Raw genomic sequence first — 15,499 nt, forward strand, 5'->3', positions numbered from 1 at the left:
TTCTTATTCAGTTTGGAAGTTAGTGGAAGATTGTCCTCTCTACAACGCAGTCGCTGATGAAAGGGATCTATTAAAAAAAGAACTGCGTTGGTTTACACTGCAGAGTGAATGGAGCATTAAATGACTGCGTTAGTATGACTGCAGTGGGGGTAATGGTCGCCTCCAGTAGGTATATAATGTTGTAATAATTCTTTCACATAGGTGCAATAATTGCTCAAGTGTCCTCATTTAATTTGTCACGAAATGGTACCCAACATCTCTCCAGCAAATGCCCCTCACACCTCTCCTCACTCTAGTTTTATTTTCCTCCCCCTTGGAGAGTGTAAACAAATGAGGAAATCTGTGTACTTTCAAAATGTCACCTATGTATCATGAAGCGGGGTTGGGGGGGGGCACTGTAAATCACTTGGAAACAGCTTCTAGGAGGCGTTTAGGGATACCAACCATCAATATAGCTCAGATGCTCTTAATTTGATGACCCCGCCCAAACCCCTCGGGCCTGGCCTGTAATTTTCCAAAAGGCCACCTCTCATTTGCAAATAAAAGTTAAAGTCAATCCACAGATATAGAACGCTGACTTCCTGCCACTCAATTTTACAGGGCTTCTCTTTGTAGAGCTGCCAGATTGTGACCGAAGTGGGGGCGGGGGGGCGGGGATGAGATGAGCGAGAGAACGAGATGAGAGAGAATGAGAGGAGAGAGAAAGAATGCGAGAGAAAGAGAGAAAGAAAGAGCGAGAGAGAGAGAGATCACTTGCTTCCTTGCTTCCTAAACAGGGATTTGCCTGCGATGCGCGGCGAGAGGACTGCGGCGGCTGATTTACACAGTTGGCGCGGAGGAGGGGCCGGGGGTGCGGGGTGGGGGGAGGGGGCACAAGCTGGCGGAGGCTCCGGCGATGGGCTGATCTGGGGGCTCCCGAGCGCCGCTGCCTGCGTGCGCGATTTGGGGGCAGCAGCTGATGGATTTGCATTAGGGTTCCTGCCCGGCGTTTCGTATACTGCCTCCTAAAACCCGATCTGGACCTCCCAGTTTGGGTGCAGACGTTGGTAAGTAACGTGTAATCCTATTTCAGTTATTTCCTAGGCCATTAAAGTGGCACTTTTAAAGCAGGTCAGTCTTAAAAGATGCCGCCGCCGCGAGCGTCTCCTTGGCCTGAAACGTTCCGCGGTCCCCCTCCCCATCCCCCATCCTCTCGCGCTGGAGAAGTGAGGGTGCTTGAATGGTGAGCTGTCAGGGAGCTCACTCTCTGCCAACAGGATCTCTTCACCTTCGTGCTTTGCCTGAGATCTCCCAAATCCAAGTCGAATTTGGTGTGTACAGCCATACTGTTGTATTTGTATCCTCTTTTTTTCTCTCTACCCCCGCCTCCCCCGCCCCCTCCCCCCCTGCTTCACCGTCTGGCCAATGCTGGGATCTGGGATCTAGTCGCCCCCTTCCTGCCTCCTTCCCTCCCCTCCCCACCCCCTTCTCTCATCTACACACCACCCACCCCCATTCCCATCTACCTAAAGGGTCAAGAGCAAAGAAACCCGGAGATGGTAAGGGCTAGTCCCATCTCTTCTGATCGAAGGAGGCCTTGGGCAGGGATTGCACTTAGTGACAACCTTTCAGGAAGCAAGGAAGAGAAAGAAAAAAAACAAAACAAAAACCAAAAAACAAAAACCCAGAGACGGAGCCAGGACTCTCAGGACAGCGAAGCTCCACAGAGCACCGAGATTTTAAGTCCAAGAACCCAGTCCTAGGACACCTCTGCCTGCCTACCATTGAAGGTATATAGAACTGTGGTCCTGAGCTCTCTGTCACTGGCAGCGTCAAGCTAGGTGAGCGACCGGCTTTCCCATTGGTATGCAGCGACCATTTCCCTTCAAGTCTCAAAGGTGGAAACACTTAAAAGGATTACAAGCGTGATTTGGTGGCCTTACTGAAAGTTGGTGGCATGAAGAAGAGAAACTGCAAGGCTACGGCATGTTGGATACAATTCAGCCTCCCAGAGAGTTTGCACCTCCCGCTGGGCAGCCCCTCGGAGCAAATCTCGGAGATCTAGAGCGCTCTGCACCGATAGGTACTCGCCGCCATCCTTTCCTACTTTGCCTAATTGAAACCAGTATTTCTCGCTGGTAGGATGTGCATTGTAGAGCGTATAGAGTTTGGCAGCGATGGCTTCTGTACGTTCACAGGTGCTAGGCGTTTGTTGAATTATCGAACGGTTCATTTAGTTGTTAAGGACAATGGTAGAAGGAATGGTACTGGAGACTAACGTACCCTTGGACCCCTTTTCTAGGGGAGGAAATTGTAAGTAACTCCAACAAACAGGCCAAGTGTCGGAGCGAAGGGCCCCTCCCCCAGTGGGTCGCTCACTCGTGCTGTAAAAGAAGGAAAACCGCTTGAGGTTTTAATCATTTTCCATTTCTAAACATACCCATTGTGCGTTTCGCCTGGAGACAGCAGATTAGGATCTGTGGAAGGCTCAAACCTCTTCAGAAAATGAATGATGCAGCATTTTAATTATTTGTTCTGGGGGTGATCGCTTTGCTTCCATATTGGAATATTTAATCCTAGATATGGAGAGATTAGTGGGCTCGGAGATCGGGCAAAGGGGTGGGGGAGAGAGGAAGGGGGCACTGTGGGGAGAAAGGGCTTCTTGTCCTCCCCGTGGACAAATGATGCCGGGCGCTCCCAGCAGGAAGCGGGCGAAACCGGGGCTTCAGGGCCCTCCATCCCCTAACTTTTGGAGCTCTTCCTATCACTTAGACACTCTATACTGAGATAAATGAAAAGAAAGGAGTGAGATAGCCTTTACGACATGGACCAAATCAAGAACTTGAGGGGATGTAATTAAGAAGAGAACAGAGGACGATTGCAGGGATGGTCATTTACCGTCACCGGGAAGCTCAGAGAAGCTTCCCGGTTACCCATCAATTCCATCGCATCATGGGTTCCAATATGATCCGTGAAACAGTCACCGCCTTTGCACGTTGGGTACCAAAGGTGGTGTGTGTGGTGGGGGAGGGGGTAGCTTGGCAATTGGTGAAGGAGATGGGATTGTTCAGGTTCTGAGTTCAGGCTGTCGGTGATGATCGGCTCAGTTGCGACCTGAGAAATAGGGTGGGTCTGGAACATTAAGGGTGTAGAGTGTTAGAGAAGCTTGCCTTCCTGCTTACTAAGTCTGTGATTGTGTTTCTAATCTTAGCTACTTGGAGCGGAGGACACTTGTGCTGTCATTTTAAATGCAAAATATGATGCAAATCTTCTATGACTGACTCTTACGGAACATTTATGTTGCATTAAGTGACATATATATTGTATATATAATGTACCATTCTGGTACAAAACTGATAAGTTGTTGTTGTTGTTGTTTCTTTAAAATTTGATTTTGTAAAAAGTGCTTTAAGGGAAAGCCATCTCTACCTGCTAACTTTGAGTCCTTGGGCAGTTGAGGTTCAGTCCAGTTCTTAGCGACCAGAAACTCCCTCCCTTCCCCAGTAGTTGGTTACAGGATTGGTGTGGAGTGGCGGGCGGGGAAGGGGAGGCGAAGGGCAATCTATGCCATACGGTCCCCCCTAACTAGACTCGTTTGCTACACACTTGCCTCTCTCCAGCTTGCCCGCTAAGCTGCCTTTCCTCCTTGTAGGTAGCACTGTAGCATCGTCAGTTCTACAGTCAAGCCTTCTTAGAGGGTTCCGGTGAACTGTGATCTGGTGACCCCGCTTCACCGCAACGTCTTCGTTCAATCACCCCCGCCCTCACCACTCCCTATCTTCCTTTTCCCCCAAATATCACGGAGAAATATTTGGACCAAAAAAAAAAAAAAAAAAAAAAAAAAACCCTGAAATGCTGCCCCCTATCCCCATGAGGTCTTTCCAGTAGAAGAAAGTGAAATGTGCCATTGTTACCAAGTGGTCTGCGTTGGCCTGTCTCTGTTTTTAAAAAGGTGGAAGCAAACACATGGCTGTTGAATCCAGGGGAAATCAAAGGCTTTGAGCTGCAGCACAACAAAAGGAAAGAGATCCTGGTGCAAAGAGATCGAAGCAAAATGCAGGAGAAACTCAGTCCAAGTCACTCAGGCTGCCTGAGCTTTTATTCGGGACACCTAAGCAGAATCAGCTAGATCCAGCTCTTCTCCTTCGGGGATCTGAATTACCCTTTATCCCCGTCTTTGAAGAGGAGTGTCTATGCTATGAAAAGGATAATTCTGAAGAATAATCTTACTTTACAACCAGTCTGCACTAGGGAGAGGAGCTTTGGAAACTAGAGAAGCAAAACGGGCGATGATTTCCTTGAGAGTTATAAATAATTATAATCAAAAGAAAAAAAAATGTCCACAGTCCTCCCTCCTCTACCTTCCCCACCAAAGGAATGCTTTCCTTAGGTTGGCCTCTGCTTCCCTGTTTCTTATTTTGACAGTTTGTTATTTGGACCCCTCCACTTCTTTTCTCATCCCTTAAACACACACACACACACACACACACACACACACACTGTACAGTCAGGGCTTCCTAGTGCTCGCTCCCGACCCCAAGCTAAGCGCGTTCCCTTCTTGGAGCTCATTTTCGTGACGTGGAAAGCCGGATCCAGGGTTACAGCACACATTAAAAAAAAAAAAAAAAAAAAAAAGCCAGCACAAGAGAAGTCCGAGATTCTGCACTGGGATTGAGCCTGGCTTCCTCTTTGCCTCCCTCCCGCCCAGTGCCCAATGATGTGCTGCTGGTACCCAGAGAGAGCAGCCACAGCAGCGGCGGCGGCAGCGGCAGCGAAGCTGGAAGCCTGCTGCAGCCCCTTCTCCTCCCTCCTCTATTGAGTGTGCCAAGCGGCAGTTCTGCATCCTAAAGAAGCCCATTGAAAGGCCCATTGCATTCCCAGCACGTCTCAAGCTTGCTGCTTTTATTTTTTCTCTTCGTCTCCCCCACCCACCCCCTCTATCCCCCTTTGCTTCAGCTTCAGCAAAAGGAAGGGAGGGAGAGGGAGAGAATCCTTAAACTAAAGCTTTTTTTTCTTTCTTTCAATGTTCAATACTTAAAAAAAAAATCTCCTGCAAAATAGGTAAGTCAAAGACATCTGGTGCCTTTCTTACCTAAATTTCAGGGACCTCAGAAACAAGAAAAACATTTAAAAAATGGTGAAGAAAGAACTTAAGTAGATTTTAATATTTTATAAGGGAGACAGGGAAGACTAACTGATACTGCAATGTAGCTTCATCTGCCTTCTGTCTCTCTCTTTTTTTTTTTTCATTTAATTGTTTCTAAAAATTGAGTATTGCATGCCTGAGGCGGATTTCTCTTTGCATTCTCATGGGTCTTCCTATCCTTACAGCTGTGTACATTATATGCAAGTTGAATGTGAAGATTTATTCTTTTCACTTTCCTTATAAATTATATCATTTTGTTTTCAAAGGGTTGGTAAAATATTTCCTTAATGTATGTATCTTACGTGTGGAGAGAAAGCATACGCTAAAAATTCTGGTTTATTTTTATTGATTAAAAATAATTATTCAACTTTGATTAATATTTCAGTGACTTAGAAAGGGCAATCTAATAAAACTGCATTAATATAATTTACTTATGTATGCATTTTCATATGCTGATGATATAAAACAAGGAAAGAGAGCCATAGAAGAAGGTTCTGTATTATTAGAATAGTGCACAGTATTTGTTTCTTCTGATTAGAAAAGAATGATGTCTTTCTTTGAAATGTAAGTCAAGTGATAGATTATTTATCAGCAGGTAAGAATCAAGGTTTCCACCCTTTTCTTGCCTTTAACTACCCAACTGTCTTCTAACCAGCCACCTGCTATTCCAGCTTTTTACAGGGTTCCTCAGTTGATCTTGAAGGCACAGATACACATTCCAAACTAAGCTCTGCAAGTGTTTTGATACAGACACTCCCAGGTTCAGCATCCTTAAGCTATCATTACCTTTAACTCTGACAACTGCATGGGCTCCTTCTTTAGAAAGCCTAATCTTTCCTAAAGGGTTTAAATAGCCAAATGATACACCTATGTAGAAATTATTTAATTAAAGGAGATGTTAAAAATCTGAGCTTGGGAAAAAGAGGTTGGGGGTATAGTGTGATACTGAGCATACACTATAATTAAGTATACTGTGATCATCTCTTAAGCAAAATCTTAAGTTTTCCTTAGATACCAAGCATCTCATATCTCATGTGATATAGAGCAATGGGTTCAGACTTCATCACACTCTAATCTAATAACTTTGTGGTATGCTATGTCTTTTTATGAGTAGAAACCTATAGTTAAAGAATATTTCCCATCAGAATTCCAACCAGATCTGTAATGGGCTCCTCTGATATCAATGTAAGTTTTAGCAGACGAACAGGTGAAATGGCCAAATTACTGCCATTACTACTGAATATGCCTATATCGAAAAGGCATCACTGTATACCAGTCCTTTGATTGCTGTAAGATGCAATGAAGGTTGCTTGTGTCAGTATGATATGTGATATGCCCTTTACCAAGTATGTCTTGGTTCAGAAAAATGTCATTGCATGGCACAATGTTTCAGTCACCCAAGTTCAAATACAAGACATATTAAGCATATTGACAGATCATTTTGAGTGTCAGTTTAACAACTGCTAAACTTTGTTTCACTCATAAAAAGCTCCAAATGTAGGAGTAAATTAGAATAGTGCATATGAGTAAAGGCTAAAAATCTGCATCTTTATTTCTGTTGCAGTTTTGTAAGCAACTACGAATGATGAAACCTTCCATAGCTGAGATGCTTCACAGAGGGAGGATGTTGTGGATAATTCTTCTAAGCACAATTGCTCTAGGATGGACTACCCCGATTCCCCTGATAGAGGACTCAGAGGAAATAGATGAGCCCTGTTTTGATCCGTGCTACTGTGAAGTTAAAGAAAGCCTCTTTCATATACATTGTGACAGCAAAGGATTTACAAATATTAGTCAGATTACTGAGTTCTGGTCAAGACCTTTTAAACTGTATCTGCAAAGGAATTCAATGAGGAAATTGTACACCAACAGTTTTCTTCATTTGAACAACGCTGTGTCCATTAACCTTGGGAACAATGCATTGCAGGACATTCAATCAGGAGCTTTCAATGGTCTTAAGATTTTAAAGAGGTTATATCTACATGAAAACAAACTAGACATCTTCAGAAATGACACCTTCCTTGGCTTGGAAAGTCTGGAATATCTGCAGGCAGATTACAATGTCATTAAACGTATTGAGAATGGGGCATTTCGGAACCTAAGTAAATTGAGGGTTCTGATTTTAAATGATAATCTCATCCCCATGCTTCCAACCAATTTATTTAAGGCTGTCTCCTTAACCCATTTGGACCTACGTGGAAACAGGTTAAAGGTTCTTTTCTACCGAGGAATGTTAGACCACATTGGCAGAAGCCTGATGGAGCTCCAGCTGGAAGAAAATCCCTGGAACTGTACATGTGAGATAGTGCAATTGAAGAGCTGGCTGGAGCGCATTCCTTACACCGCCCTGGTGGGAGACATTACCTGTGAGACCCCGTTCCACTTCCATGGAAAGGACCTGCGAGAAATCAGGAAGACGGAACTCTGTCCCCTGTTGTCCGACTCTGAGGTGGAGGCTAGTTTGGGGATTCCCCACTTGTCATCAAGCAAGGAGAACGCATGGCCAACTAAGCCTTCCTCAATGTTGTCTTCTGTCCATTTTACTGCTTCTTCTGTTGAATATAAGTCCTCAAATAAACAGCCTAAGCCCACCAAACAGCCCCGAACACCAAGGCCACCTTCCACATCCCAAGCTTTATACCCCGGTCCAAATCAACCTCCTATTGCTCCTTACCAGACCAGACCACCCATTCCCATTATATGTCCTACTGGGTGTACTTGTAATTTACACATCAACGACCTTGGCTTGACTGTCAACTGCAAAGAGCGAGGATTTAATAACATTTCTGAACTTCTTCCAAGGCCACTGAATGCCAAGAAACTTTACCTGAGTAGCAATCTGATTCAGAAAATATACCGTTCTGATTTTTGGAATTTCTCCTCCCTGGATCTCTTGCATCTGGGGAACAATCGTATTTCTTATGTCCAGGATGGAGCCTTCATCAACCTGCCCAACCTAAAGAGCCTCTTTCTCAATGGCAACGATATTGAGAAGCTGACACCGGGCATGTTCCGAGGCCTACAGAGTTTGCATTACTTGTACTTTGAGTTCAATGTCATCCGAGAAATCCAGCCTGCAGCCTTCAGCCTCATGCCCAACTTGAAGCTGCTATTCCTCAACAATAACTTGCTGAGGACCCTGCCAACAGACGCGTTTGCAGGCACATCCCTGGCCCGGCTTAACCTGAGGAAGAACTACTTCCTCTACCTTCCTGTGGCTGGTGTCCTAGAACACTTGAATGCCATTGTCCAGATAGACCTCAATGAGAATCCTTGGGACTGTACCTGTGACCTGGTCCCCTTCAAACAGTGGATTGAAACCATCAGCTCAGTCAGTGTAGTGGGTGATGTGCTTTGCAGGAGCCCTGAGAACCTCACCCATCGTGATGTACGCACGATTGAGCTGGAAGTTCTCTGCCCAGAGATGCTGCACATCCCACCAGCTGGAGCATCCCCAGCCCAGTCTGGAGATTCTCACCTTGCTGGGGGGCCAACGAGTGCATCACCTTATGAGTTCTCGCCCCCTGGGGGCCCCGTGCCACTTTCTGTGTTGATTCTCAGCCTGCTGGTTCTTTTTTTTTCTGCAGTCTTTGTTGCTGCAGGCCTCTTTGCCTATGTGCTCCGACGGCGCCGGAAGAAGCTGCCCTTTAGAAGCAAGAGGCAAGAAGGTGTGGACCTTACTGGCATCCAGATGCAATGCCACCGGCTTTTTGAGGATGGTGGAGGTGGCGGAGGTGGAAGTGGAGGTGGGGGCAGACCCACTCTTTCCTCCCCAGAGAAGGCTCCTCCTGTGGGTCACGTATATGAGTACATCCCCCACCCAGTTACCCAGATGTGCAACAACCCCATCTATAAGCCTCGAGAGGAGGAGGAGGCAGCTGTTTCATCAGTCCAGGAGGCAGGGAATGCAGAACGAGGGGGTTCTGGGACACAACCACCAGGAATAGGTGAGGTTCTCCTAGGAAGTGAGCAGTTTGCTGAGACACCCAAGGAGAACCACAGCAACTACCGGACCTTGCTGGAGAAAGAAAAGGAGTGGGCCCTGGCAGTGTCCAGCTCCCAGCTCAACACCATAGTGACGGTGAATCACCATCACCCTCACCCTCACCATCCAGCGGTTGGTGGGGTTTCAGGGGTAGTAGCAGGAACTGGGGGAGACTTGGCTGGGTTCCGCCACCATGAGAAGAATGGTGGGGTGGTGCTGTTTCCTCCTGGGGGAGGCTGTGGTGGTGGCAGTATGCTACTAGACCGAGAGAGGCCACAACCAGCCCCCTGCACAGTGGGATTCGTGGATTGTCTCTATGGCACAGTGCCCAAATTAAAGGAACTGCACGTCCACCCTCCTGGCATGCAATACCCAGACTTACAGCAAGATGCCAGGCTCAAAGAAACCCTTCTCTTCTCAGCTGGAAAGGGCTTCACAGACCACCAAACCCAAAAAAGTGATTACCTCGAGTTAAGGGCCAAACTTCAAACCAAGCCGGATTACCTCGAAGTCCTGGAGAAGACAACATATAGGTTCTAACAGTAAAAGAAAAATAAATTAGTGCTTTTTTTTTTCCAAAAGAAAAGGAAAATAAAAGAAATATATCCCTTGCTCCCTTTACACTTGTCCCAATAACTCCACTCTCACAAACTTCCCTGCCCTGAACAGAACTGAAACCGCATGATAACTAGAAAATACAGATGTATGCTCTCCCCTCTCAGATGTGATTTGGAGGAAGGGCCATACTCAGATCATTAATCAATGAAGTGCCTTCGCAGACTTTTGCCAGCAAATGTTATCATTATTTTTTTATACTGAAACTTGAGACTTTGACTGTGCCATGTATAAGGTATATTGGGGATCGTTGTATTGATCCTAATTAAGTAAAACTCAATGTGTCTTTTTATTTTCAGTATATATTCTTTTTTATTTGTAGTTTTGTTTGGCAGGGAGGGGGGAAAACAAATTGATATTTGTGGCTTTCTTTCCTCTTCCCATCATGGCACAGATTCTGTACATGTATTAACAATGCAGTTTGCTGCATGCCTGGAAACTGCAAGATGGGGAGGGAGGGGGCGGGTCTTGCTCGAATGTTGTCACCCACTCTTTTTTCTGTCACACACATACCTACACGCTAATCACAAATCCCTGCACACAGTTAGGTCCCTAAACCTGCAGCCTTTTCCTTCTGGTGTAGGTACACACACACACACACCCATGTGCGCGTGCACGCGCACACAAACACATGTACCCTATTCCTTTTCAACCCAATCTAATTATTTTGGGTTTGATCCATTCCTCTACTCTTTATAGCTTCATCTTCCCTCCACCCCTAGTGTACAGCTCTCTCCTACCACCGTGGGAAAAGTCATATTCTAGGTTGGATCCTACTGAGTGCAAGCCTGGTGGTTTAACAGCTGGAGGCACACCTAGGGATGAGCATCCTCTTTGTGACACTTCATCCTGATGCCAAGATTTTTTGGAGAACATCTGCACTTTCTTATATATATATATATATATATAATATTAAAAAATAAAAAAGCAACTGGGTATATATCACTAACAGCTTTGTAGGAAGCACTTTTAATGTTTTCTCTCTCACACACAAAGATTCAAAAGAAATGTGCATATATTTATTCTGTAATTTCAGTGATTATAAATTGTAAAGGTAATGTTTAATCATTGTATAGTGATTATGCGTCTGGTATAGCTTTCCTAATAAAAAGTTTTTGAAAAACATAATACATTATATAGAGGATACCAAGCTTGAACCTTAAACTCCAGCTATGCCATGCCTTTTGTGCTCCCATTAAAAAAAAAAAAATCTTTCTTTTACTTGTTATACAGAGAGCTAGTTTATTAACAAGTTTGATGCACTGTGATGTTGATAAATCTTATAACCCACCACCCCACCACATACCAGGATACAAATGGGACTTGAAAAAAAAATCTGATGTATGTAGTTGACCTTTTTCTCTTGGATTATGACTTTCTAATTAAAAAACCCAGCGATGCACCAGTTTTCCTAGGCAGTTTGTGATTGGGAGAAAATAAAGAAGTAGGTTGCTAAGAAGTACAAGACTATATAGAGGAGGTAATAAAGGAATCAAGGACCCATGCACCTTAAGACAGTAAATGACATAAAGAAAAAAGAAAGTGAAATTGCTATTCTTTTTTAAAAACGTAGTAAAATTACACACGCGTGCACACACACACCAATCAAACTCCAAGGCCTTGGAGCTGATTTGACTGTCCGAATCCTGCTATCTATACAAGTTGTCATTGTTATATTTAGGTACTGGTTTTTTTTCCAACCATCTGACTATAACTGGCCCCAGTCAGCTTGAACTAAGACAGAAGATGCTGAATGAGTTTTTCTTTCTGTATGATATTAAAATAATGTTTAAAGTAAATCTGACAATAATCCAAGCTATAATCCATTTACATGTGAGCGAAACCAAAGAAAATTGGATTTTTAAGGTGCCAGTGTCTTGTTTGTGGAGGAAACTAAACTGATAAAAAGAAACCGGAGCTTTAAAGCAGGCACTTATCTCATTTCGCCAGTAGAGGGCAGCAGAGCTCCAGAGATTGACAGACCCTGTAGCTGCAGAATTGTGCCGTGAGGCCAGTGTTCTATTCGTTTTCTCAAGCTGCCCTTAGTAGAAATTATCGTTATATGTTGAATGTAATTCACCACAAGTCACCAATGCCTTACATCACTTTTTTTTTTCATAAAAAAACTTGCAGCTTCTAAAGCTGTTACTGATATAAAAATTAAGGCATTGTACTTAAAAAAAACCACGAATGTCTAGAACATATTTATATATCTCTTAATTATAAATGAGTATCACCATAAGTATGCATAATATAAAAAACACACATGTATCAATAAAAAAATGCAACTTTTCAGGGCCGTCTTGCACTTGGCACATTGTACCTAAATTTTCTGTCTTCTGTTGTTTGAAGTACATTGGAATTACTTCAGATGAAGAAAAACATAATTCACTATTTCTCTACACACAATATTGAAATGTAGCTTTTCTTACACAAGAGGATCAGATCCACAATTAAATAGGTGTCATTCTCCTTTTCTGGTTTATTCTCTTTTTAATTTCCCATAAGTTAGCTTTTGCCTAGTTATCTCACTTTCCTTATTCTTTCTAATCATCCATCCCTTCTTCACTTGAAGTCTCTCTTATTTTTTTAAGCACAGAAAGTCAGTGTTTTATTAAACACCTTTAGGTGTTTTAAAATCTGATCTATGGAGTCCCTCTAAACTAGGGATTTATCGTGTCCCCATTCCTCCTCAATAAAATACTCTGGTGAATAGTAGAAAGCATGTGCATAATAAAAATTCAAAATGCAAAGCTAGATACTTCTGACAGTTACCATCATCTCCTTAATAACCATGCACACATTCATAACATGGCATATTATACAAATCAAGTTAAAGTACAATCCCTAATGATCCTGGTGCTTTTGACATTTGAACAATGTGTGTCCATAAAACATATCAAATTACAATATAACCCAATAATTATGTTTATATTTTATTTACTAAATACAGAAAGTAAGACTGTCTTGTCTTAAATATAGGTAGTAATTTTACTCTTGAATAAGGAATAAATTTTATTTAGTGAAAATAAATTTATATGAGAATGGAATTTTGTATGCAAGGAGATAAATTTTTGCTTCCATGGAGTTTTCTATCCCTTTGGCTAGGCTACTTATTTTAGCTGTGCATTAGAATTACTCAAGTTAGCTTTAATTTATGATACCAGATATGTTTTCAGAAAGTACCAAGGGTATTACTATAATTTCTATGATTAGGATTTGTTCCATGTTTTTGTTGCGGTAAAAATTATTTTTGAGAAAAAGATCGCTAATTCACCACATAGTGATGGCCAATTTGAATGAAGCAGACCCAGATCTGGCAGAAATTGGTTATTATTCATTGCTACTTACTACAAATTATAGTAATAATATTTGAAAATAATAAAATGCAATATCCCTTTAGCTATAAGATGGTGAGTGGAAAATAGGTATAAGTGAAATATTAGTTTGACACAGTAAGTTTTAACGTATTATTGATCATATACAGTATTAGTTATGTGGATGCTTTTATGTTTTTATTTAAAAAGCTACATTATTCCTCCAACTACAAAATCCTAAATACATATATAGGTATTCATATACATATATATGTAACTTATGTATATGTATGTATGTATATATGTATACACATATACATATATGTGTATGTATGTGTATATATATATGTATATGTATGGATGAAAAAGTTCAGAGAGAGATTTTAAGTAAAGTTTAATGACTGAGCTTAAAATTATTTTTTCCCCTCAACTAGGAATGTTAGTTTTAAAGCCTTGATATCTGAGAAGAATATCTGTGTCTAGCACTATGAAATTTGGTAATGCAATTGTAGAACATAAAGAACATAAGGAATTTCTTTAACTATTGCAACTTATTATTTTGATTCATTTAGTGTAGATCCATTGTTCATACTGTCCTATCCTTGTGCAATTATGTTGTCTGAGCCAATTAATGTTGTAAAATGGCTATGACAAAAGAAACGTTAATGAAATGCTTTACAAAATATGAGACATAGGACTATAACAAGTCAAGACAATATGAAAAGAAATGATAATAAAAAATACTCCATCTTGAATTAAGTGAGTTGAGCTAGTTTAATCTGAACATAGAAAATTATAATTTATACTTAGCTCAAATCCTCAACTAAAAATTCAAGTGAACAGATTATAAATAACTATCACTAATTTTACCCGATAAGAGTCTGGTTTAATATCTATATGCCTTTTAAAAGTAATAGGAGCAATAACACATGTGTAATTGGGCAATCATGTGTATATGTGTGTGTGTGTAGAACTATTATATATGTATATACACTGTATATACATGTATATAGTTTATATATGCTGAATTATATTTCCATGTAAATTATGCACTTTTTCTCACATGTATAACAATTTCAGTTTTATGCATTTATTTTCCTTGCTTCTGTCTAGCCATGGCCAAGTGAAGATGGATGAAATTATATGAATCTTCACTTTGGAAATATTCACATGTAAAAAGTAACACTGTAATTAATATTTCTGAATTTAAAAGTTCTTTTATCTTTCAATTTGTTTCCTTTTATTATTTAAGTCATAGGAGATGAATTTCAAACTGTGATTTAAGTCTTCAACCATAAAAAAAAAAACTGATTTCCTATAAATGTGCAACACAAGTCACATTAAAAGTGTTCCTTTTTCATTTTTCTATCTCTAGAATCAATTTTATAGATGAAAATAATTTCAGTAGCCTTATTAATTTGACAGGATCTTTGTAATTCATCTAGGTGTATAGAAAAGTGAAATCTTAAAAGTAAATGTAAGAGAAGTAAAGGTCCTGTTTAAGACATTCATCATCCTATTTATTTCTTTTATATATCTTCCTTTATTGAAAATGTATAAAAGTAATAATAATAAAAAAAGATAACCATTTCTAGTATACTTTTATGAAACCTAAATTGAAGGCAATGATTTCTCGTATCAGGAAAGCAGGTACATACCAGGAGTTATCGGTTGTGAAGAGGGAATAGTTTGGGTAGAATCTTCAATTCTGATAATATTTGCTCTAAGAAGGCATTATAATAAATTAATGTTGACCCAACCTCTACGATATGTTTAAACATTAAAACAGAGATGAACATTAGTAAAAAGGAGGCTTTCCTCATTACCACCTAGTGACAAAAACGACCAGCATACATAATTAACTGTTTCACATTCAGTATACTCAGAATATTCAGTATATTCAGTCCATCTACTTGTTTATTAGTACAGTGAACTGATAGTTTGCAGTGTATTTAATTGTACCAAAACCAAATAATATTCATGAAAAAATAGGATCACCAGTAAAAATAAACTGAATAATTTATTTTAATTCAATTGTAATAATTAGCAGGTTGTTCTCTTGATGATGACAGGTATCACATTACCTATACTGTATTCTATATGAATATAGGGCTTGTGTACTATTGACACATTTTTAGGCTTATAGGATGATGGAAGAATATATAATCGTTTTTGGTAGCATTTAAAAGAAGAGCATAACTTTCCTAAGTTCGGGGAGGAAAAGTTAGCCCTGAAAGATGCTGAAACAAAAATGTCATCTGATTGTGTGCAGGAAGAGAAAGAAGTTCTCTTCTTCCTGGCCCTATTCCTTTCACTGTTCATGACAGCTCTGCTTCTACTTCTGTTTCTGACTCAGTACCAAGATATTCTTGTGACTAAGGGCACATTTATTGAGCTCAAATTAGGTGCCAAGGCAAGATCAGGGATGGATGAGAGTCCTTGCACCCAATGACAAAA

General features: G+C 41.1%; 1 protein-coding gene across 3 annotated transcripts; it reads left to right on the forward strand.

The window, feature by feature from the left end:
- Nucleotides 1-906: 906 nt before the first annotated feature.
- On the forward strand, nt 907-13,236 carry SLITRK3 (SLIT and NTRK like family member 3). Of its 3 annotated transcripts, none has more exons than XM_046001406.1 (2): nt 907-1,046; nt 6,690-13,236. In XM_046001406.1, the coding sequence occupies exon 2, from the start codon at nt 6,708-6,710 to the stop codon at nt 9,648-9,650; it is 2,943 nt and encodes a 980-aa protein (XP_045857362.1). In that variant the 5' UTR covers nt 907-1,046; nt 6,690-6,707; the 3' UTR covers nt 9,651-13,236. The 3 variants fall into 3 exon arrangements, with proteins under 3 accessions (XP_045857362.1, XP_045857363.1, XP_045857365.1); XM_046001407.1 differs by lacking the exon at nt 907-1,046 and adding an exon at nt 1,536-2,062; XM_046001409.1 differs by lacking the exon at nt 907-1,046 and adding an exon at nt 5,012-5,040.
- Nucleotides 13,237-15,499: the final 2,263 nt, after the last annotated feature.

The sequence above is a fragment of the Meles meles genome, chromosome 4, assembly GCF_922984935.1.
Source record: "Meles meles chromosome 4, mMelMel3.1 paternal haplotype, whole genome shotgun sequence".
Classification (NCBI taxonomy): Eukaryota; Metazoa; Chordata; class Mammalia; order Carnivora; family Mustelidae; genus Meles; species Meles meles.